This window comes from Bufo gargarizans, chromosome 3 (genome assembly GCF_014858855.1).
Source record: "Bufo gargarizans isolate SCDJY-AF-19 chromosome 3, ASM1485885v1, whole genome shotgun sequence".
NCBI lineage: Eukaryota > Metazoa > Chordata > Amphibia > Anura > Bufonidae > Bufo > Bufo gargarizans.
Window position 1 is genome coordinate 199,326,893 of NC_058082.1, and position 25,719 is coordinate 199,352,611.

Here is a 25,719-nt window from a genome sequence, read left to right on the forward strand (position 1 = left end):
CCGTTCATTGGGGGGGACAGCTCCCTTTCTGTGGTTACGCGCCTGGTTGCGCAAACTGTTTTAGCTTAGTCCCTGTAGAAAGGGTATAGAAGGGCAAGAAAGGGGGACGGGTGGCCCTGTATGTGAAAGATAGCATAAAATCTAATTTAATACAAGTTAGCAAGACTAATTTAGAGTCAGTTTGGGTTACCTTGCAGCTTGACAATCATAAGGTAACTCGTGTAGGTGTGATCTATAGACCACCTAGCCAAGTCAAAGAAATAGATGATCTACTAGTTGAGGAAATAGCTAAAATGACATTGAAAAAAGTTATCATTATGGGAGACTTTAATCTTCCTGATGTAAACTGGAAAACCAAAATAGCTAGTTCTGCCAGGAGTACAGATATTCTAAATTCCCTACTGGGATTATCTCTACAGCAAGTAGTTGAGGAGCCAACCTGAAAGGAGGCCATTTTAGATTTAGTATTTACAAATGGGAATTTGGTATCTGATAATCTGATATTACTGTAGGGGAAAGCTTGGGATCTAGTGATCACCAGTTTACACCACACAAAAACTAAAGTTTTAGATTTTAGAAAAACTGACTTTTTTTAAATTTAGATTAGTGGTATACGAGTCCCTATCAGACTGGAACAGTTTCAATGGGACTACTTAAAAGTGTCACTATTGAAGGCAGCAGATAATTGCATTAGGCTTGTCAGTAAAAGCAAAAAAAGGAAGAAACCACTGTGGTACTCAGCAGAAGTGGCCAAAATCATTAAAAACAAAAAGATAGCATTTAGTAATTATAAAAATTAAAAAAGAGGATGACAGGCAAATTTAAAAGATTAGGCAGAGAGAGACCAAACAAGTTTTATAAGAGCTTCTAAAGCACAGGCCGAAGAGAAATGAGCTCAGTCAGAGAAAAAAAGGCGATAAGACATTCTTCAGATACATAAATGAAAAAAGGAAACTAAAACAAGGAATTAACGAATTAAAAACAAAAGAAGGAAGGTACCGTATTTTTTCGCCCTATAAGACGCACTCCCCCCCCCCCCCCCCCCAAAAGTGGGGGAAAAATAGCAGTGCGTCTTATGGGGCGAATGCTGCTGATTTTGAAGAATTTTCAATGATACACCCGTCGCGATGGGGGGGGTGTTTATCAGCTGTGAGGGAGGAGGGGCTGGGGGCCGGCATCTGCTTTTATGACAGCGGGGCCCGTGCAGTGACTGTATTCTACTACACGGGCCCCGCTCACTGTATAATCGTATCTGTAATAGTTTAATTATGTATATAATTGACTACAAGCGCTCGGTAGGTAGGAGGGAGGAGGCAGAACGGGCGCTGGCAGCGTGAGTCACCACGTCATGCGCCCACTCCGCCTGCTTCATTCATAAAGTGGGCGGCGCAGGCGCGTGAAGTGGTGACTCGCGCTGCCAGTGCCCGTCCTCCCGGCCTGCCTCCTCCCTCCTCTCTGCTACCTACCGAGCGCTTGTAGTTGTAAGTAATACAGGCGCTGATTATGCAATTATATACATAATTAACTATTACAGATACGATTATACAGTGAGCGGGGCCCGTGTAGTAGAATACAGTCACTGCCCGGGCCCCGCTGTCATTATAAAAGCAGATGCGACCCCCCCCCCCCATTCACTACAGGGACACTGTTATGGAGGGATGCTATATATGTGTCCTACACAGATCCCCATAACAGTGCCATCCAGACCCCAATAAGAGCCACCCACAGATCCCCCCCCCCCCATGTGCGTCACCCACAGATCCCCCATGTGCGTCACCCACAGATCCCCCATGTGCGCCACCCACAGATCCCCCATAACAGTGCGCCACCCACAGATCCCCCATAACAGTGCGCCACCCACAGATCCCCCATTAGTTCAAAACCCACCAAAAGCACACCTTTTGGTTCAAAATATTTTTTTTCTTATTTTCCTCCTCAAAAACCTAGGAGCCCCTTATGGGCTTATGCGGGCGAAAAATACGGTATATGGGAGAAGATAAAGAACTAGCTGACTGCCTCAATGAATACTTCTGTTCAGTTTTTACAAAGGAAAATAAAGGAAAAGGACCTCAGTTAGGAAAGAAGACTAATGAATCTTTTGATGCATGTGTCTTTACAGAAGAAGAGGTTCTAAGTCAGCTGTCTAAAATCAATACAAATAAGTCACAGGGGCCTGATGGGATACACCCAAAGCTATTAAAAGAGCTTGGCGGTGAACTAGCAAAACCATTAACAGATTTATTTGACCAATCACTGGTAACAGGAGTCGTCCCAGAAGATTGGAAATTAGCAAATGTTGTGCCCATTCACAAGAAAGGTAGTAAGGAGTAATCAGGCAACTATAGGCCAGTAAGCCTGACATCAATAGTGGGGAAATGAATGGAAACCATACTTAAGGAGAGGATTGTGGAACATCTAAAATCCCATGGATTGAAAGATGAAAAACAGCATGGGTTTACTTCAGGGAGATCATGTCAAACTAATCTTATAGATTTTTTTGATTGGGTGACTAAAATAATAGATGGAGGAGGTGCAGTAGACATCGCTTATCTAGACTTTAGTAAGGCTTTTGATACTGTCCCACATAGAAGGCTTATCAATAAAGTGCAGTCTTTGAGCTTAGACTCCCATATTGTTGAATGGATTAGGCAGTGGCTGAGGGACAGACAACAGAGGGTTGTAGTCAATGGAGTATATTCAGACCAAGGTCTTGTTACCAGTGGGGTACCTCAGGGATCTGTTCTGGGACCCATATTGTTTAATATCTTTATCAGCAAAATTTCAGAAGGCCTCGATGGTAAGGTGTGTGTTTTTGCTGATGACACAAAGATTTGTAACAGGGTAGATGTTCCTGGAGGGATAGACCAAATGGAAAAGGATTTAGGAAAACTAGAGGAATGGTCAAAAATCTGGCAACTAAAATGTAATGTTGATAAGTGCAAGATAATGCACCTGGGACGTAAAAACCCAAGAGCAGAATATAAAATCAGTGATACAGTCCTAACCTCAGTATCCGAGGAAAGGGATTTAGGGGTCATTATTTCAGAAGACTTAAAGGTAGGCAGACAATGTCATAGAGCAGCAGGAAATGCCAGCAGAATGCTTGGGTGTATAGGGAGAGGAATTACCAGTAGAAAGAGGGAGGTGCTCATGCCGCTCTACAGAGCACTAGTGAGACCTCATTTGGAGTATTGTGCGCAGTACTGGAGACCATATCTCCAGAAGGATATTGATACTTTGGAGAGAGTTCAGAGAAGAGCTACTAAACTGGTACATGGATTGCAGGATAAAACTTACCAGGAAAGATTAAAGGACCTTAACATGTATAGCTTGGAAGAAAGACGAGACAGAGAGGATATGATAGAAACTTTTAAATACATAAAGGGAATCAACAAGGTAAAGGAGGAGAGAATATTTAAAAGAAGAAAAACTGCTACAAGAGGACATAGTTTTAAATTAGAGGGGCAAAGGTTTAAAAGTAATATCAGGAAGTATTACTTTACTGAGAGAGTAGTGGATGCATGGAATAGCCTTCCTGCAGAAGTGGTAGCTGCAAATACAGTGGAGGAGTTTAAGCATGCATGGGATAGGCATAAGGCTATCCTTCATATAAGATAGGGCCAGGGGCTATCCATAGTATTTAGTATATTGGGCAGACTAGATGGGCCAAATGGTTCTTATCTGCTTACACATTCTATGTTTCTAAAGCTGAAGGGAGGGGCTCACACTATTGTGCTTAGTGTTGCCTCCTAGTGGCGCAGCTATACCCACGGTCAAGCCTGTGTCCCCCAATGAACGAAAGAGAAACAGATTTTACGGTAAGTACAAAAATCTAGTTTTCATAATTTTATTAACCCCTGGATAAAATCATGTTTATTAATGCCTAGCCATCATATACCTCCAATGAAATGTATACAAAGTTCAACAAAAGTGAAAAAGTGCCAAGCTAATAAATAAATGCTAAAAAGTGATGTATAAATTCATGCAGAAAAACTTTTTTACTAGAATTATAAATAAATTCATAATGATCAACCTAACCCTAATACCAATATATTATACCCAACCTTTGTGGTGAACTTATTTGGCCCGTGATACATGCATATCCAATATAGCCACTTTAAAAAAATAAAAATAAAAAACATCTCTGAAAAATGAAAGGTGGAATCTGATTGGTTTCTATGGGCAACCAAGCCAGTTTTCCTCTACACCAGTTTTGATAAATCTCCTCCAGGGACTAGGAAAATAAAAAGTGCTCACAGTAATACTTTATCACTGCATAATTGACTGCAAAAATTGTCTTTTTCTTTTTTCCTGTCAGAATTGCCTTAGGTCTGTGCTTGAACAAATCGCAGCCTATGGCCAAGTCGTGTTCAGACTTCAGAAATTTATGGATGACGTAACTGGTCATTGTGCTGAGAATTCACTGCCAGGAACGCTACCAACTACCAAGAAAGGTGCTGAAGCCCCCTTCCGAACATATCAGGCTTTTATGTGGGCTTTGTGTAAATACTTCATGAGCTTTAAGGAAGACCTATCCGAGATTGAGAAATGCATTATTAATAAAGGTAATTGCTCATGATTCAGTACCGCGGCATGTACTAATGAAATCGTAAAAGGTGTTAATGTAGATTTTCTTGTGTTCATTTTGTGTGTCCAGATGAAACCATCACTTTGGCAATGGTGGTTGAGAAGTTGGCTCCTCGGCTTGCGCAGCTCAAAGTCTTGCATAAAGTTTTCAGCACTGGCATTGCAGAGGTGCCTCCGGACACCAGGAATGTTGTGAGAGCGTCTCATTTACTTAATACACTGTATAAAGCTATTCTGGAATATGACAACGTAGGAGAAGCGTCAGAGCAAACGGTATGTGGTCATCACAGAAGCACCTTTTACAATAAGGCCCCTTTCACACTAACGTTGTTGGATACTGGCGGGCAGTTACGTTGCCGGAAATGCCTGTCGGATCCGGAAATCTGTATGCAAACGGATTGCATTTGTTTATGGATCCATCTGACAAATGCATTGAAATACCGGATCCATCTCTCCAGTGTCATCTGGAAAAACGGATCCGGTATTTATTTTTTTCACATTTTTAAAGGTCTGCGCAGACCAGGAGACCCGATCCATCAATGTGGTATCTTTAATTTTCAATGGAAATTCCGGCAAGTGTTCCATAATTTTGTACTGAGAAAATACTGCAGCATGCTGCGGTATTTTCTCCGGCCAAATACTGTAAAAGGGACGGAACAGAAGACACCCTGATGCATACTGAACGGATTGCTTCCCATTCAGAATGCATCAGGACCAAACTGATAAGTTTTTTCTGGTATTGAGCCCCTACGATGGAACTCAATACCGGAAAACTTTAACGCTAGTGTGAAAGTATCCTAAGACTCGCATTTAGATACTTTCACATACTTTACAGCACTCTAGCTTTGTTTTACATTGTCACCTTTTTTTTATAGGGATGTTGCAAATCGTTGCCAACATTATTACTGATTTTCTCTTATAAGTCCTTTTAAATGGGTTTTCTGTGATTTTTATTTTTTATTTTTTTAACCACAATATCCTAAGGCTGCTTTCACATCTGTGCTTTCCCTTTCCGCTATTGAGATCCGTCATAGGATCTCAGTAGCGGGGGGGAAAACGCTTCTGATTTGTCCCCATCCATTATCTATGGGGACAAAACTGAACTGAACGAAACGGAGTGCTCCAGAATGCATTCTGTTCTGTTTGGTTGCCTCTCCGATGTGGACAGAATAAGCAGCGTTTTTCTGTCCGCGATGTGGTGGACTCAAAAAGAAAACGGATCTGTCCTCCATTGACTTACAATGGTTTTAGAAACTGATCCGTCTTGGTAATTTTAGAGATAATACAACCTGATCCGTTCAGAACGAATGCAGATGGTTGTATTATTATGATGGAAGCGTTTTTGCTGATCCATGACGGATCCAGAAAAAATTCTGGTGTGAAAGTAGCCTAAGAGCAGTAATGTGATACCATTAAAAATAGTCTTAGTTTGTCTTTTAAATCCCTTGGCGCTCCGCCAGTCTTTGAGTACTGAAGCAGTGGTGTGCCATACATGCTCGTGACCACTGCAGCCAGTTTCTGGTCACAGCACTGATGCTTGCATGTACAGCTTTAGGCCATTGAGAACACTGATTGCAGCGAAGTCAGCGAAGACCGGTAGGGACTACCAAACCATTGATGCTAAAACAGTGAGGATTTAATAGAGAAGTAATGGTTTATTTTTATTTTTTTCATTCTATCACATTTGATGCTGTTTGGGTACAATTTTATGATCCCAGATAACCCCTTTAAAGGGCTTCTGTTACCCCACTGTTTTTTTGCGGCTGCTACCAGCAAGAAGATGCCCTACTTGCTGGTAGACAGGTAATTAGCATATTATAAAAGTAAGTTTTTTTGCCTTATCTACAGAACGAAAATTATTAATAACATAATATATAGATATATCGCAGTATAGGGATTATAAGTACCCAAAAAAAAAAAAAAGAGTTTAGTGGGATGACAGAAGCCCTTTAAAGGGGTTTACCAGGATTTTAATACTGATGACCTTTCCTCAGGTTAGGTCATAAATATCAGATCGGCAGAAATCTGACACCCAGCGCCCCTGCCGATCAGCTAGTTGAAGAGAAGGCCGCGCTCCGAGTGAGTGCAGCCCTCCCATCGTTGTTTACCTGCTCGCTGTCGACATCACAGTGGTGAGCAGGTGTAATTACAAGATTTCCTGTTCACCTTTATGGGATAGCTTGTTCCTATGCACTTGTATAGGAATAAGCCGTCCCATTGACCAGCACAGATGCTTTTAGCTGCCAAGCACACATACAACAGGTCAGCCAGTTTCATAGGTACAAATCTGCTGACAGATGCCCTTTAACCCCTTAAGGACGCAGGGCGTACCGGTACGCCCTATTTCCCGAGTCCTTAAGGACTCAGGACGTACCGGTACGCCCTAACTTTAAATGCAGATTCCGGCGCCACGGGGGTTAATGAGAACGGGATGCCGGCTGAAATCATTCAGCCGGCATCCTGTGACAACGCCAGGGGGGTCATGTGACCCCCCCCCCCCCCCCCCCACCGGCGATCGCCGCAAACCGCAGGTCAATTCAGACCTGCGGTTTGCTGCGCTTTTTGCAGTTTCTGATCCCCGCGGTCCCTGACCGCGGGGATCAGAAACTTAAGTGTCCCTCAAACATAGATTTTACACCCCGCCCCCCCCCCCTGCAACCCTACCCAAGATAATCGCCCCAAAACTGAAAAAACTATGGCTCTCAGACTATGGAAACACTAAAACATGATTTTTTTTTTTGTTTCAAAAATGAAATCATTGTGTAAAACTTAAATAAATAAAAAAGTATACATATTAGGTATCGCCGCATCCGTATCGACAGGCTCTATACAAATATCACATGACCTAACCCCTCATGACCACCGTAAAAAATAAAAACGGTGTAAAAAAAAAAGCCATTTTTTGTCATCTTACGTCACAATAAAGTGTAATAGCAAGCGATCAAAAAGTCATGTGCACCCCAAAATAGTGCCAATCAAACCGTCATCTTATCCTGCAAAAAATTAGACCCTACTTAAGATAATCGCCCAGAAACTGAAAAAACTATGGCTCTTAGACTATGGGGACACTAAAACATTTTTTTTTGTTTTAAAAATGAAATCATTGTGTAAAACTTGCATAAATAAAAAAAATTGTATACATATTGGGTATCGCCGCGTCCGAAACAACCTGCTCTATAAAATTACCACATGATCTAACCTGTCAGATGAATGTTGTAAATAAAAATAAAAAAACGTGCCAAAAAATCTATTTCTTGTTACCTTGCCGCACAAAAAAGTGTAATATAGAGCAACCAAAAATCATATGTACCCTAAACTAGTACCAACAAAACTGCCACCCTATCCCGTAGTTTCTAAAATGGGGTCATTTTTTTAGAGTTTATACTCTGGGGATGCATCAGGGGGGCTTCAAATGGGACATGGTGTCAAAAAAAACAGTCCAGCAAAATCTGCCTTACAAAAAACGTATGGCATTCCTTTCCTTCTGCGCCCTGCCGTGTGCCCGTACAGTGGTTTACAACCACATATGGGGTGTTTCTGTAAACTACAGAATCAGGGCCATGAATAATGAGTTTTGTTTGGCTGTTAACCCTTGCTTTGTAATTGGAAAAAAAAAATTTAAATGGAAAATCTTCCAAAAAAGTGAAATTTTGAAATTGTATCTCTATTTTCGATTAAATCTTGTGCAACACCTAAAAGGTTAACAAAGTTTGTAAAAATCAGTTTTGAATACCTTGAGGGGTGTAGTTTCTTAGATGGGGTCACTTTTATGGAGTTTCTACTCTAGGGGTGCATCAGGGGGACTTCAAATGGGACATGGTGTCAAAAAACCAGTCCAGCAAAATCTGGCTTCCAAAAACCATACGGCGCACCTTTCACTCTACGCCCCGCTGTGTGCCCGTACAGTAGTTTACGGCCACATATGGGGTGTTTCTGTAAACGGCAGAGTCAGGGCAATAAAGGTACAGTCTTGTTTGGCTGTTAACCCTTGCTTTGTTGGTGGAAAAAATGGGTTAAAATGGAAAATTAGGCAAAAAAATGAAATTCTCAAATTTCATCCCCATTTGCCAATAACTCTTGTGCAACACCTAAAGGGTTAACAAAGTTTGTAAAATCAGTTTTGAATACCTTGAGGGGTGTAGTTTATAGAATGGGGTCATTTTTGGGCGGTTTCTGTTATGTAAGCCTCGCAAAGTGACTTCAGACCTGTAGTGGTCCCTAAAAATTGGGTTTTTGTAAATTTCTGAAAAATTTCAAGATTTGCTTCTAAACTTCTAAGCCTTGTAACATCCCCCAAAAATAAAATATCATTCCCAAAATGCTACAAACATGAAGTAGACATATGGGGAATGTAAAGTCATCACAATTTTTGGGGGTATTACTATGTATTACAGAAGTAGAGAAACTGAAACTTTGAAATTTGCTAATTTTTCAAAAATTTTGGTAAATATGGTATTTTTTTATGCAAAAAAATTTACTTTTTGGACCCAATTTTAGCAGTGTCATGAAGTACAATATGTGACGAAAAAGAAAGGCCTGGGTAAGTCAAAGCGTTTTAAAGTTGTCAGCACTTAAAGTGACACTGGTCAGATTTGCAAAAAATGGCCAAGTCTTTAAGGTGAAATAGGGCTGAGTCCTTAAGGGGTTAAGGTGAACAAGTAGCTATTTTAACAAGAACCTGTAACCTTTCCTGACATGTCTGTTATTGTAATTAGTTCTTATCACTGTCTGATGTGCAATTCCTTTTATTATTCCTACTAAAAGTTAAAGTGAAGGTCCAGATGGATGTTACTAGTTAGGAGGGTGTCCCTGCTCAATCTGACACTATCCAGTCAGTGCTTCCAGTGTCAGACTGTGCAGGGACAACCCCCTCCCCAACTGGTGACACCATCTGGATCTTCATTGCAAACTGCTAGAAATGTGTTCATAACTTCTAGCAGGAATAATAAAGAAATGGCACAACATAGTCATTATAAAATATGCATTCAAAGTGTTACCTCATGGGGGAGGCAAATAGTTACTAAAACAGAAAAGCCAGGAAGGACTGACAAAAGGCAGCTGCATTAATATAGGAGCTGTCTCACTTCAGCAAGTGGCATTTATCATGTAGAGAAAGTTAATACAAGGCATTTACTAATGTATTGTGATTGTCCATATTGTCTCCTTCATTGGCTGGATTCATTTTTCCATCACGTGTGTGTGTGTGTGTGTGTGTGTGTGTGTATATATATATATATATATGTGTATTAAGGCAGATTGCCTGGATTTGTGGGAGGGGCTGAGGTCCGCCTCCAGCCTATTTAGGGCACTCCCCTTACCTGGCTCCTGCATCATTGAGGTCTGAGCTTTTGAGAGAGGAGGTCGCTTGTGGAGTGTCTGGAGAGTTGCCTGCGAGTCGCTGAATTTCTGGGAGTTTTTCGTTGCCATCAGTTCTGGATTTGGAGCATTTCGGTTCTATTTTTCCGGCTTTACTCAGGTTCACTGGGGGTCACGTTTTTGCCCGTTAAATTGCGAGTCATCCATACGGTGCAGCCGGGGCCTCACGGTTGTCCCCTGTACCGGTTCAATTCATTTCACCAAATGCTGCACCATGTCACTGTGTTCTCATACAAGTCACCAGTATTTCATTTCTGTCACGCCTTGTTCATGCACAATTTGTCTACACCGTACCACTATTCCGGTCAGCACCCCTGCGGCAAGCATGCAGTCGTTTCCTGGGCATCCCCCATTTCTGTTAATTTCATTTCACCAAACGCTGCACTAATGTCACAGCTTTCTTGCCCAGGTCACCAGCATTTCATTTCTGTCATGTCTTGTTCATGTATAAATTTACCTACACCGTATCACCACTCCGGACAACACCCCTGCGGCTGCAGGCAGTAGTTCTGAGTCATCCATACGGTACAGCCGGGGCCTCACGGTTGCCCCTGTACTGGTTCATTTCATTTCATCATACGCTGCACCCATGTCACGGTTTCTCATACAAGTCACCAGTATTCATTTCTGTCACGCCTTGTCATGCGCAATTTGTCCACACCGTACTACCATTCCGGTCAACACCTCTGCAGCATGCGGCATGGTTTCTGGCCTAATCCCCCATTTCTGTTTATTTCATTTCATAGACGCTGCGCAATATCACGCCTTTCTCACAGTCACCAGCATCTCATTTTGTCATGTCTCGTTCAAGCAATCTTCCCACAGGCAACACTGCGGTCAGCACCCCTGTGGTTTCCAGGCTCGTTCCCCATTTCCTTTTCAGTCCATATCACCCCACAATCATCCACATTCATGCCCCCCCCCCTCCTCCTCCTCCTCCTCATGTTCATGTGCACGGCTGCAGGGGCACAAATGCGTATGAGTTATTTCGTACGGGTCAGCAGGGCCTCACGGTTGCCCCAGTACTGGTTCAGCTCTTTTCATCATGGCGCACCAATGTCACGGTTTCAATACAAGTCACTAAGCATTTCTGTCACACCTGGGCATGCATTCTCTTTCACATCTGCACCACCTCCGGCCTTACACTCTGACGGCATGCGGCAGGGTCCCCCCTTTTCTGTTGGTCTCACACACGCTGCACCCAGGTCACGGCTTCTCGCAGCAGTCACCGCCAGCTCGTTTCTCAGGCATTTCTCACGTCTCCCCAGCAGATTCCGGTCAGCCCCTGTCGGTCCCAGCCCCATTCCCTGGTGGGATCACCCCCAACATCCATCATTCAGGCCCCCCCCTTCCTCCCCCGTTCATGTCCACTTCACCAGGCTGGCGCTCTTACATACAGATAGTATGGCCCCATGCTGATGGCAGAATCCTGCATAGAAGACAAATCACCAAGGTAAACAACAGCCAAACTTTCCTTTGCTTGTTGCGGCCTCCTCTCCACTCGTTGTCTCACTCACGTGGGAAGACTCTCACCTCCTGACCCGCAGCCTCCTGCCTGTTGCCGCTACGCTTGCACGCGGCCAATGGCGCCCGGCCGCGTCCTGGGGCCGGTTCTGCGCGTGCGCGGCGATTTTTCTGCGCATGCGCAGCGATTTTTCGGCGCGTGCGCGGCGATTTTCTCGGCGCATGCGCGGTATCCCGGCGCCCGCGGGCGGACTCCGGGCGCATGGGTTCGCCGCCAGGGGGTAGTCACCGATGTCGCTCCATGCGGCCACCATCAGTCAGGCCCCCCCTTCCTCCCCCGTTCATGTCATCATCAGGCTGGCGCTCCCCGCCGCCTCCTGCGCACACCACACCCGCACACACTCATCCCCCCCCCCCCCCCCCGGTCATTACGGGCGGCTCATTTCACCTTCACAGGGCTCACCGCGGCCCTGTCGTCCCCTCCCCGCTACCTCCTGCTGGATCACCACTCCTCCCGCCGCGCGGCCGGTGGCGCCCGCCCGCGTCCTGGTGCCTGGTCTGCGCATGCGCGGCCGGGATTCGGCGCATGCGCGGCTATTCCGTCGCCGCGTGCGCGGTGTCCCGGCGGCCGTGCGAGCCGCATCTGGTGCGGGGGGCACGCCGGCGGACGACTAGAGAACCTCCCAGCACGCCCCATCATCATACTCCCCAGCAGCTCCCCCCTGTTCTCCATCATGGGCACTACCATCATCATGCAGCAGCAATTTGCATATTCACAATCATCCTTCTTACCGGTGTTCACCAGGGATTCAGCATGTCCCACGGATTGCAATGGATTTCAGTGCCAAATGTGAATCTCATCAGTTGGACCGGCAGTGTGATGCATGTTTCATTCCCCTTTTGATAATCAGATCATCAGGGGACGGGAAAAAAAAAAAAAAAAAAGACTCACGTCGCTGCTTCACACACAAATGGACAGGTGGAATGGCTGGGGCACGGTCCCTATGCGCCATCCAATTGCAGACACGCACTTTCACCTGGGCATGGCCACACGGCACGCACCGGCCCCCCCTTTCATACCAGGCGCAAGCTGTCATTTCACGGACAACCGCCATGATCCTCCCGGTCATGCACATGTACCACATGCTTTACACATTTTCTCACACTTTGTCATGTCTACCCCCCTTGTGTTTTAGGCGGTTAACCTATACTGTTTACACTACCGTGTAGCCGGAGAATTTTTTCTTGGTACCAGGTACGTTCACCTGCTCATTTACCTAAATCTTCCTCACATTTCGGACGGTCCCGTTAGGGTCAGCGTGCTGGCTTTAAGGCCACCATCATCCCACTAGGTACCCCCCCCCCCCCTTCTTTGGCTTCGCCAGTAGTTAGTGGTCCCGCGAGGCCGACACCCCGCCTCAAACGTACGGAGGCACCTGCCCAACGCGCCATCTCGTTAGTAAGCCGCCTCGCATGTTGCATAGAGAGGGCCTCACCTGTCACTCCCTTCCCCTAGTCCTGTCTTACAGTCACCGAGAGGCCAACGATCCTGCCACTACCTCGAGTGGCCTCATTATCCCCTCGCGCTAAATCATAGGTAGAGCCTCTCAAAGCCGCTTGGCAACTAGCAGGGCCTCATCTGTCACCATGTAAGTATAATTTTTCGCCATCCGGCCTAGCTAGCTTGCCAGCACAATCCTGTGTTTCCCCAAGCTAATCAACTGTTTTGTTTTACCATGTCTCTGGAAGGGATAGAGAACTTCTCCCTACCTGGCACCCCTGCTAGATCCGTCACTGCTACCCAGGGAGACGGTCTAGCCAGTCCAGCACCCATCAGATCCTGGACAATCCCGCGCATAACGACAGAGTTAAGGTGACTGCATGTCCCCTTCCCCGCCACCGTGAGGGAAGCAGAGCTTTTCCGGCTGCTGCACACGCCAATCGATAAACAGGGAGGCAGGGGAAGGACCTAGCCAGTCCAGCACAGGGGATATACATACCATGCTGTCCTCCCTAAATGTCATCCATGTCTAAAGTCAATGCCAGGTTGGAGAGGCTGGAATCAGTCACCGCGACCCTCTCCTTGGCAGGGCCACCACCGGCAGCATCACCGGCGCCGGCCGGATTGCCAGTGATCACGTCGACCGTTAGCCTGGAGGACCAAGAAGTCAGCCCGGCGCACATAATACCGGAGGAGGAACCTGGGGTACCCATCGCCACCAAGAAGACAGAAGGGCCAGACACGGTCATCACTTTTCCTGGGTACCCAGTGGGATTCAGCCTCAATGCAAGCCAGTTTGCCATCCGGGAAGATCCAGGACATTCTCGCCCACATAGTCAACTACCTTCAACTCAGCACCGGCAACCGCAAAGAACTGCAGTCCCTGTTGGGCTCCCTGATCTTTGCCATGCGCATCCACCTCGGGGTCGCTCATTTATATCACTGCTCCTGCACCTCTCCCCTTTCTCCTACACGACTCGCACGGGGTGTCCCTGGATGCCCACGCTGCAGGCAGCTCTGGGCATGTGGGGGAGATTTCTGTCCACCTGGAGTGGCGGGGGCCTGTTTCTCCCTCAGCCGTCGGATTCTTCCCCCTCTATCTGGTCAGATGCGGCATCTACCACAGGCTTCGCGGCCATTTTTGGGAACGATTGGCTGTGGGGCAGCTGGCCTCCTGCGGTCCAGGGTTTGGAGGGATTCTCCGCTGCCTCAGCGCTTTTCAAGTTCTACCCCATCGGGGCGGCTGCCGTAGCGTGGGGTCATTCAGGGGCAAACATGTCGGTCCGGTGCTAGTCAGACAACCATACGACCTGCCAGTTCATCAACAGGATCGTTCCAAATCTCTCACAATCGTGAGGTTTCTGCGGAGACTTCCTTGGTTGGCCGCTTGCAATAATAATTTCTTCTCACATTGTTTCCATGTCCCGGGGGTGGGCAATACGGCAGCTGTCAGTCTGTCTCGCGTCAAATTTCAGGCATTTCATCAAGCTCTCCCATCAGCGTCACCCACGGCCTCCATCACTCCATCATTCAAACAGCTCATTCTGGATTAGAAGGCATCATGCGGCATAGCCAGTCTTTGTCCCGCTCAGCACCATCAGACGATACACATAGAACACACGACAGAGCGTTCACACTATTCAACAGGTCCTGTTGGAACACAACATCCCGCACCCTTTTTATCATGAAGTCTCTTCCGGGGTTGGCTTCTTTTTGCCACCTCAAAATCATGTCATACAACACCATCAAACTATCTCACTGGCATTTCAACATCATATGCTAATCACACACCCCAATAACATCAGCTTCATGTCCTCGCACCAGATCAAATCCATACACAGAGGTATTCAGGAAACGGAACCCGCACGTCCAGTCCAGAGGCTACCCATAGTCAATCATATCTTCAAAGCATTATCCGACTTACTGGACGCCACGCCTCTTGAAACAGATACCAACTCCATCATCAAAACGGCAATTTACTTGGCCATCTACGGATTCCTGAGTTCCTGGAAATTCACTACAGCCTCCACGACCCGAACCTCACCTTATCTTCTTGTCTCCCACTTGTCAAAACACATGGTTCCCTATATCCTGTCCTTACCTCACTCCAAGAATAGTCAGCACTTACCCGTCAACATTTCATTACCCCACGCACAACAGTTCCAGTCAGGGTCCTGGATGCTCACAATCAGCGTCACAAGTTCTACCCTCTCAACCGCTACTTCAACGACATGGTTCGGTACTCACCACCACCACCTTCATGACCCATGCCGGGTCATCCCTCACACAACTAGGCCTCAACGCAGCCAACTACTCAGGGCACTCCTGTCGCATTGGAGCCACGTCCACGGCCTCCAGTGCCAACATCCTCACTCATGTCATCAGGGGATTGGGGCGCTGGGAGTCATCCGCTTACGCGCAATACATTCCCAATCCAACACAAGAGTCAAGAGTGGCTTTCCAAAACATGTCGGGTTAAGCCATTGATACATCAATTGGTTACAATAAACTGGTTATTTCCATTTTTGCCCTCTTCTTTCTCAGGCCTACCTCATCCTTGGTTTCGGCACACCACAACCGACTGCACTCATTCCCTGCTTTCCCAGGGCTCTTCACTGTACTACCGTAAGCCCCTTACACAAGTATTAAGGCAGATTGCCTGGATTTGTGGGAGGGGCTGAGGTCCGCCTCCAGCCTATTTAGGGCACTCCCCTTACCTGGCTCCTGCATCATTGAGGTCTGAGCTTTTGACCCTCCCACCACTCCACTCATTTACAACTCATTTCTTCCATATCTTTTCCTTGGGTAGGCCCTCTTCTTTCTCAGGCCTACCTCATCCTCGGTTTCGGCACACCACAACCGACTGCACTCATTCCCTGCTTTCCCAGGGCTCTTCACTGTACTACCGTAAGCCCCTTACACAAATATATATTATACATAAAGGAGACAATATGGATAATCACAGTACATTAGTAAGTCTTGCAGTAACTTTCTCTACATGATAAATGCCATTTGCTGAAGTGCCTCTAACTTTCAGACAAACCATTGTTCTAGTCGGGGACACGTGATTTATATGACACCGTTGTCTTTGCAGGTATCACTTCTATTTTTCCTTTGGGTAGAGACTGTGAGGCCATATTTAGAAATAGTCGATGAGTGGATTGTCCATGGAAATCTCTTTGATCCTGCAAAAGAGTTTATTATTCAACGGTAGGTGAAGCTTGGGTATAATAGTTTTACCTGAAAGAGGTTAACAATTTTAGTACACATTGACTCAGTTCTTTATACTTCCAAGAATTCATATAAATCTTTTACGTGTTGATATCTCTTCAGGTGCCAGTTATTATAAAAGGATATTTAGGGGACACAGTCTAAAATTAGAAGGGGGAAGATCAGAAGTAATGTAAAAAAATATTATTTTACTGAAAGAGTATTAGATGCTTGGAACAAACTTTAGTTGGAAAATAAAAGTGAGTGAAGTAAAGGGGTTGCATCACTTCAGTAAATGGCATTTATCATGTAGAGTTACCACAAGGCACTTACTAATGTCTTGTGATTGTCCATATTGTCGCCTTTACTGGCTTGATAAATTTTTCCAATCCATTATATACTGCGTGTTTCCATGGTTACGACCAACTTGCAATCTATCAGCGGTGGCTGTGCTTGCACACCATAGAATAAAGCGCCAACCTCTCTGGTGGCCGGGACCTTGGGAGTGCACATAGGCTGGTGCTTTTTTCTATAGTTAGTAAGCACAGCCACCGCTGAGGGATTGCAGGGTGGTCGTAACCCCTGGATACGAGCAGTGTATAATGTGATGGAAAAATGATTCAAGCCAGCAAAGAAGGCAATATGGACAATCACAGTACATTATTAACTTCCTCTACATAATGAATGCTATTTGATGAAGTGAGACAAACCCTTTAAACGTGCCTAGGTTAATCAGATCTATCCTAAGAGAAGAATAAATAGGAAATAATGCGCTGGTCTTCTATGTGATTGAATTGTCCATTTTGCAGAAATAAAGATGTTCCTGTTGATCATCGGGACTTTTGGTATGCCACGTACACTTTGTATAGTGTCTCAGAAAAGACTGAGAATGAAGACAAAATGAGTGACAATGCCAGTGCCAGCTCAGGCAGTGACCAGGCTCCCGCCAGCAGGCAGCACACTATGGTCTCCTTTCTGCGGCCTGTACTGAAACAGATTATTATGGCTGGGAAGTCCATGCAACTATTGAAAAACCTTAAATGCAGATTGTCCCAGCAGCAGGATTCATCGAGAGGTAATGTTAAATGGTTTAGGGTAATTGAGCATTTATTTATTAAAGGGGTTCTCTGTACTGAAGCAAGGCCATCAATATAGTATGAGTGGGTGGTCAACCTCCTGGAACTGCAATGGATGAGCAGCACATATGTATTTGTATGGCTGTAGCTGGATTCCAATTAGTGGGCATGATTGTAGTACCAGACACAGCATCCTCTATAGATGATCTGCTGTGCTTGGATTAACAGTGAGAGCACCACAGTCACTACATTTTACTGATCAGCTGGGGTCACACATTGATGTCTTATCCTAAGGCCTCATGCACATAACGTCACACGGCCATTTCTAGCACCAATGGAAGTCTATGGGGCTATTCACATGGCCGTTCTTTTAACGGCCAGTGAAAAGCGTTCGTCCAAAAATAGGACATGTGTCTGCCATAAAGCCCAAAATGCTGGAGTGCTGCAGTGATGGTTGACCTTCTGGAAGATTCTCCCATCTGCACACAGGATCTTTGGAGCTTAGCCTAAATGACCATTGGGTTCCTGGTTACCTCTTACCAAGGCCTCCACACAATCCTGTCTCTGAGGTCTACCTGCAGTTCTTTCCTCCTCATGGCTTGGCTTTTGCTCTGATATGCTTTGTTAGCTGTGAGACCTTATATAAATAGGGGTGTGTCTTTCATGTCCAATCAACTGAATTTACCACTGATGGACTCCATTTAAAGGGGTTGTCCGAGTTATGGAAAAAAAAAGATATAGCACTGTAAGACCTCATGCACACGATCATGCCGATTTTTTGCGGTCCTCAAATCGCGGATCCGCAAAAAACGAAGCCACCTGTGTGCCTTTGGCAATTTACGGAACAGGTGGCCCATTGTAGACATGCCTATTCTTGTCCGCAAAACAGACAAGAATAGGACATGCTATATTTTTTTTGCGGGGTCACAGAACGGAGCAACGGAGTGCTGTCCGCATCTTTTGCAGCCCCATTGAAGTGAATTGCGGCTCGGATACGGATCATAACTACGATCGTGTGCATGAGGCATAAATCTGATGGTCAGCTATATATAACTAAGCTAAGCAAGTTTTAGACAAAAAAATATCTATTTTCCTGGTTCTCTTCTGCCCCTTTGTTTACTTTCAATAAAAACAATCTCTGCCCCTTCCCCTGCACTGCTAAGGGAGTGAATAAGTCTGCCCTGAGTGACCTGTCTGCCTGCTGGGATACTCAGCAGCATGTTGTATGTGTAGGACTACAAGTCCCAGCTGTATAATTACACTGCTAAGGGAGTGAATACAATTGCTGCCCTGAGTGACTTGTCTGTCTGCTGCGAGACTCAGCAGCATGTGCTAATACACACAGGATCTTCCCCCTACCTGCAAGGCTCTTCAGAACTTCTCTTTCAGCTCCTGTGCCCAGCATTTGTCTCCTCACTGCCTGCAGCTACACAGTAAACACTTCAGCCCTGAGTCTGTGCAGCTGAAGGGGTTAAGAATCCTGGGAGAGAGCAATAAGCAGCAGCCTGTAGTGCAGGGGGCGTGGCCAGCACAGTGACTGTACAGATCTCTCAGGCTTGTGCTCCAACATTATCAGGGCAGGGAGAGAAGCTGACAACACAGGTCATGTGACCCTCAGTGGCATCTGAGAAAGGAGCCACTGGAGATAGTGAGTTACTTGGAAAGCTGCCACATTTGCCTAGTTAGAAACATAGAACAAAAAAATAACTCAAAAAAGATATCTCAATGATGATCAAGAGAAATGAGAGGCTCCCGAAATTTCAAGTGTCATAGTAAAGGGTTTGAATACTTAGGGTCCATTCACACATTCCGCAAAATGGGTCCGCATCCGTTCCGCAATTTTGCGGAACGGGTGCAGACCCATTTATTTTCAATGGGGCCGGAATGTGCTGTCCGGATCCGCACCCGTGCTTCCGTTTCCGCAAAAAAATATAACCTGTCCTATTAAAATTGCGGACAAGATTAGGCATTTTCTATTATAGTGCTGGCGATATGCGATATGCGGTCTGCAAATTGCGGAATGCACATTGCCAGTGTCTGTATTTTGCGGATCCACAAAACACTTACGGACGTGTGAAATTTGAGTTTTTGTCTAAAATTCTCTTCACTTTTTTGCATATTTTTTTTCTGTTAAAACAGATGCAGATAGGAAAAGTTTGTACAATCTCTTCCTAGAATCTGTGCAGTCCCGACTACAGCATGGAAAAGAATCAGGAACTGATGCCATTACAGAACAGCAAGTGAACAAGCAGAGTCTAATAAAGATGCAGTCAATAGTAGCTAAGTACCTGGAACTAAATGATATACACGATCCACTACTTGCCATCAACTTTGCAAGGTAAAAGCCAGTACTTTTTAGTTTTACACCCCCTTAGTCTTTATATGTGTTCAGAAAATAAAAAGTGGTTGCTGGAGATAAGAAATGAAAGTCAATGGGTGACATTTATCAATCTGCCCATTTTTTTCTGGTGTATTTTACTCCACTATTGTGTTGTCTGCTGTGCGACACGTTTATTAACTGTTTGTGACAAAGTAGAGCCATTTGCATAATGTATGTAAAAGTGGGTGTGAATTGCTGCTTAGTCAGGATTTAGACACATTTATGTCTTTAAAATGTCTTTTTACATTTTCACCATCTCACACGTGAGTGTGACTTAAAAAATCCCACAAATGATAAATCTCCCCAAATGTATTTATTGGGAATTTCTTACCACATACCTGCATATCAGTCCAGATGAAATGAATTGGTAGGTGTGCACATGTGCCCAGCCAACGCGCAGGACGAGAGTACAGGGTCAGGTTAGATTACATCGTTGGTGTCACTAAAAGCTCGGAGGAGCGGGTCAGGCAGCAATGAGGAGCATGGCTTTCAGTACAATCGGGTGCAGCAGTTACGCCCTCATTGTGCCGAGACATTACTCTGGAATGCGGGCACCAATCGTGATGGGAGAAAGAGTGTTTTACTCAGGAGACCAGTGCACATCTAACAATTTATTTGGCTGGGGGATCTCCACTGTTTGAAACAGCAGAGACCCGCGGCTAATGGTCGCGACCAGCAATAATGCTGATTGCTGTCATTAAAGGGATTCTGTCACCTCCCCTAAGCCAAAAAACGATTTTAAAGCAGCCATGAAGCACAGCTTACCTGGATTAGGCTGTGCTCTTTTATCTTGCAATCCGTCCAGCAGTTACTGCAAAAAACGACTTTTATTCATATGCAAATGTGTCCTGAAGGTGCCCAGAGGGGCGTTTTGTTCTTCTTAGAGAGCCCAGTACCGCCCCTCTTACAGTGCCCAGCCCGCCTTCCTTGCACTGTCTAACCGCCCCCAGCCTGCCACAGCCTCTCCTCCCTCTCCTCCCCCTCCCTCACGCCGAACGAACTCTCGCACAGGCGCAGTACCCACTGAGGGCTGCGCCTGTGCGATCAGCAGGAGACTGAGGGCAGGAGCTTCATCTTCGTCACTGGGCATGCGCCGAGCCCAGTGACGTCCGATGCTCGCTCTTCCCTGCTGACTGAGGGAAGAGCGAGCATCGGACGTCACTGGGCTCGGCGCATGCCCAGTGACGAGGATGAAGCTCCGGCCCTCAGTCTCCTGCTGATCGCACAGGCGCAGCCCTCAGTGGGTACTGCGCCTGTGCGAAAGTTCGTTCGGCGTGAGGGAGGAGAGGCTGTGGCAGGCTGGGGGCGGTTAGACAGTGCAAGGAAGGCGGGCTGGGCACTGTAAGAGGGGCGGTACTGGGCTCTCTAAGAAGAACAAAACGCCCCTCTGGGCACCTTCAGGACACATTTGCATATGAATAAAAGTCGTTTTTTGCAGTAACTGCTGGACGGATTGCAAGATAAAAGAGCACAGCCTAATCAAGGTAAGCTGTGCTTCATGGCTGCTTTAAAATCGTTTTTTGGCTTAGGGGAGGTGACAGAATCCCTTTAAAGCCTTTAGATGCCGTGATCAAGTGCATCTTACTGTGACGTGATCAAGTGCTTCTTACCGGCGTCCTCTGCGACCAATGAGGATGCCGGTAATTGAATTCAATACCCTAGGTCTCGCTGTGGCAGCCCAACATAAGAAATGAGCAATTATGAACAATTAATGGATGTAAAAAATCCATGATTGTTCAGAATAAAAAAAATAAAAAATTTTGTAGGCTCAAATACGAGTTTTAAAATCATAAAAAAAGTTAAGAAAAAACGTAAAAAAAATAAAAAAAATTAAAGAAATATAAAAGTTTAAATCCCCCCCGTCCATAGAATAAAAATATAAACATCATTGGTATCACCGCGACCGAAAACACCCGTACTATTAAAATATAAAAAAAAAATTTTCAATACAGTGAATGGTGCAAAGGAAAAAAAGGGTCAAAATAGCCAATTTGCCATTTTTTTTATTGCTCTGAAAAAGTCACACACTCCAAAATGGAGCCCACACACAGCTCAGTAGATATAACCAGAAAAAAGTTATGGAAGTCAGAATATGATGATATAAAAAAAAAAAAATCTTAGTTTACATTTATTTTTACACTATTTAGACATAAAAACCTATACATAAGTGGAATCATTGTAATCGTACTGACCCAGAGAATGAAGGGTACAGTTCAGTTTTGCTGCAAATATAACGCTGTGGGAGCAAAAACCCATAAAACTGTGGAGGAATTGATATTTTTTATTTTTTTCAATTCCACCCCATTTGGATTTTTTTTCCCCCGCTTCCCACTACATTGTATGCCATATCAAATTGTGGCATTAGAAAGTACAACTTGTGCTGCAAAAAATAGGGTAGGAGAAATACATGACATCGGAGGTCATTTATCAACCCCCCTATGCCAGAAAACTGTCATACAAAAACAATAAATCACAAACTGTTCCTACACCACCCTCGCCACTTTCCAAGATGGGGTGTGGTGTGAGTGGGGCTAAAGGCCCATGCAGACTTGTCATTATGTCCGCCAGTTTTCTGACGGGGGTGTGTAATGAAGGTGCCACTTGTGTCTGGATGGTGGACAAGGAAACTGTGGGAGCTGCTCGTCGGCAGATCAAAGGATTCTCTTTACTGGTGGTCTGTCTAGGCTGTCCGGAGCCTGTTTGTGCCCTCATGGTACCACTGCTCCCACACCTCCTAACAGCCAGGTCAGAAGAGCCGACATGGCGGGCAGTTCATCGAAACTACCATCCTGCTTCTCTCAAAGTCTGTTATCTGGACAAAATGTCTGTGAGCACATCGTAGAGGCATGTCTAGCAGTCCACAACCTCTCCCCAAGGCTACGCTACCCAAAAGAGCCTTTTTGTAGGACAGCAGAAGAAGCACTTTACTCCGGTGAGACGACACCTGTAACGATTTCCTGACCTTTCTATCCCGGTGCAGCCAGTGTATAACATTCTGACGAAATGAGAAGTAAACTGCATGCGTTATTCAGTAGAATTTTCATGTCTGCCCTGAAGGTTGTACCTGGAGCAGAGTGACTTCCTCGAGACCTTTACCTGTGAAGAGATCAGTGTGGATCGATCCTCCGAATCTGTTACTTGTCAGTCGTTTGAATTAACCCTTCGCTCGTGCCTTTATCCCCACATTGACCAACAGTATCTGGAGTGCTGCGGAAACCTCATGCAGACTCTGAAGGAAGATTATAAGTAAGTGTATTTTTATTAAACTGAAAACAGAAATGAGCATTTAGGTTATTAGATAATGTATTTATAACAATATTGTATTATTGTAGTTTACCCAATTCTTTAGTTTAAAAGATGTCTGGTATGTATGGAGGTTCTGAATAATTGTCTACTGTATAATCCTCCAGGCTGGTAGAATATCTACAATCGATGAGAAATTTTTTCCTACTTGAAGCTGGAGACACTATGTATGATTTCTACACCTCGATATTTGATAAAATAAGGGAGAAGGAGCAGTGGCAGAATATTGTTTTTCTTAATGTCCAGCTTGCGGAAGCAGTCAGTCAGCGGTATCTGGAGGACAGTACCCGGTAAGGAATACAGAGATGTTGTGTACTGTATGTCATATACGTTTTAATTAGGAACTGACTTTACAGCAGTTCATTTCATTACAGCTGCTCCATCCCATTCAGTTACACTGCACGGTCGGTGAGCAGGTGAACAGTAAAGAGAAGGCAGTGTTTGTACGAGCGCTGTGGTCTCTCAAACAGCCGATCAGCAGGGCTGTCGGGAGTCGGACCACCACTGATCTGATATTGATAGGCCATCATTATGGGAAACTGGACAACCCCTTTAATAGACCTGCTAGGACATTTTTCCTAGTGATGGTCTCAGTACAGCACTGTGGGTTTATGTTATCTCCTTATAGGCACTATAAATAATTCTATTGTGAATGGATAGAACATAACATATTAGTTATTTTTCACATACAGATTATCCATCTTCTTTGAAAATGTTGACTTGGCTAAGAAGAAGCTTCCAGTTCATACATTAGACGGCCTTGTACTGAGTTATAAGGTAATGCTGTTTTGTCACATCCTTATTCTTAAAGGGAATCTGTCACCAGCAACCGCCCTATCCAACTGTTTACATAGACACGTTATACTGATGATCCAAGGCTTCGTTCCAAAGTTGATACTTTTTCTTAATACGTATATTAGGACTTTGGTGCAAGGAGGGCATCATCTTTACTCTTGCACTCGAGCTCTGTGGCCATCCCCTCCCTCACAAGTGAAATACAGCTATGTGTCTATGCAAAAAGTTGGCTGGAGAGGCCGTTGGTGACCGATTCCGGTGCATACATGGCCTTGTTCTGAGTTATAACATAATGATTACTTAGTACATGCATGGCTTGGTAGTGAGCTGTGCTGCTGGAAAACTAGGAGAGCCGTAGGTAACACCTTTTGGCTGATTCTGTCTGACAAATACCATATGTTGTATGTCTAGCTGCCTAACATTTTCTGTAAAGTTTACATGCTATATGTCTTCTCAACAACTGCTCCTCTTATCTTTTTTTGTCTAGGTGCCTTGGCCTGTTGATATAGTTATCAGCTCAGAGTGCCAAAAGATTTATAACCAGATCTTTCTTCTCTTGTTGCTAATAAAGTGGGCAAAATACAGCTTGGATGTCCTGCAATTTAATGGTAAGAACATGTCATCCTGTAAAGGTACCCTATAAGGGTCCACACGTGGCCAGTCTGAAGTTCCAAAATGGAAACTGAGCAGTGGGTTTTCCTGAAATGGTCTGGTTTATACGGCAGCATTGCATGAGGAATTTGACTTGATCTTCTGCTGCTTTCAACCTTGGCATTGCCTATCATTGACTAAACTGAGAGAATGAGATAATATTGTTCTGCTCGTTGTCAAAACTATATCTTTTATATAAATATCTTATATAAGAGATAAAATATGGAAATCAGGTCAGGAAACCACTAGGCGGACATAAAAACACCTTTTCTTTTATCTTGAGATTCTAAATTAAATTTATGCAATTAATGAAAAAAAGCAGCATTCAATTATGCAAAAATATAAAATTTATTTACAGAATGCATATAAATCCAATAAAATACCGACAATTTTCAGACATACAGATTTTAAACTGTGATGCCACTCACCACCACTAGATGGTGCTGTAACCAAACACCATCACTTCACTAATACAGAATGACTTACATATGATAAAATGCTTTATTTTTAGTAAACAGACCAATAATTAATATATCAAGAGAAACTCAGGATCTTCTGTTTACCAACAGGTTATAACATGACAAAACACTGATTAATACAAGAACAAAAAATATTGTTCCTTGACTCTGTCTCAGCCTTTGACAATCAAACATATATATGATATTAATATGATTCGGTAATCAGACTACGGAATAGAACTTTCCAAAGGTTTAGTCCTCTTTTCAAATAATGCCAGATTTTCCATTAGCAATATGCATCTTTTGCTAATAGAGTACTAAACATTATATATTCCCACCGATAGAAGTATATTATTAATATCACAAGCAATAAATATAACATACGTTACCAAGTCAAGGGTGGGCAGAGTCTCGGATGGGACCAGGTCTCAGGAGTTCTCTAGTAGTCAAAATATAATTAGTTTCTTCTGGTATATCTTTCTTATGATCAGCTTCCTTTTATGGATCATTTCTTTCTTGTGAGGACCCTGTTCCTTGAGATGATTTGATGATCTGATCTTCATCGTAATGTTTTTTTATTACCTATATTTTCACAGAACTTGTTAGCGCGGCTGAGAAGGAATCTCCAAAAGAGGAGTCTGGATCCGAACACCAGCAACAACTACCTTCTCATCTAGGAACACCAGCAGAGCCTAAGGAACAGCAGATCCATCGCATGTTTCTCCTTCGGGTCAAGCTTATGCATTTTGTCAACAGTTTGCACAATTATATGATGACCAGGGTTAGCGATTAGATTTTTCATGAATAAATTTAATTTCCAACTGAATTTATGAAAGTTGCCTGGGGATGTGAAGATAAACAGGCAGTGAATTCTCTTTAACCTTTTACTGACCAGCCTATTTTGGGCCTAAGTGATTT

At 44.6% G+C, this 25,719-nt stretch overlaps 1 protein-coding gene across 1 annotated transcript in view; it reads left to right on the plus strand.

Moving 5' to 3' along the window:
• Window positions 1–25,719, plus strand: part of TUBGCP5 (tubulin gamma complex associated protein 5) — a 67,222-nt gene that overhangs the window by 35,306 nt on the left and 6,197 nt on the right. The window contains exons 10-19 of the mRNA XM_044286095.1: window positions 4,319–4,565; window positions 4,658–4,860; window positions 16,023–16,138; window positions 16,948–17,213; window positions 19,354–19,552; window positions 22,652–22,840; window positions 23,005–23,187; window positions 23,590–23,674; window positions 24,180–24,300; window positions 25,398–25,582. Of these exons, the coding sequence (XP_044142030.1) occupies window positions 4,319–4,565; window positions 4,658–4,860; window positions 16,023–16,138; window positions 16,948–17,213; window positions 19,354–19,552; window positions 22,652–22,840; window positions 23,005–23,187; window positions 23,590–23,674; window positions 24,180–24,300; window positions 25,398–25,582 (1,794 nt within the window). The remainder of the gene's footprint in view (window positions 1–4,318; window positions 4,566–4,657; window positions 4,861–16,022; window positions 16,139–16,947; window positions 17,214–19,353; window positions 19,553–22,651; window positions 22,841–23,004; window positions 23,188–23,589; window positions 23,675–24,179; window positions 24,301–25,397; window positions 25,583–25,719) is intronic.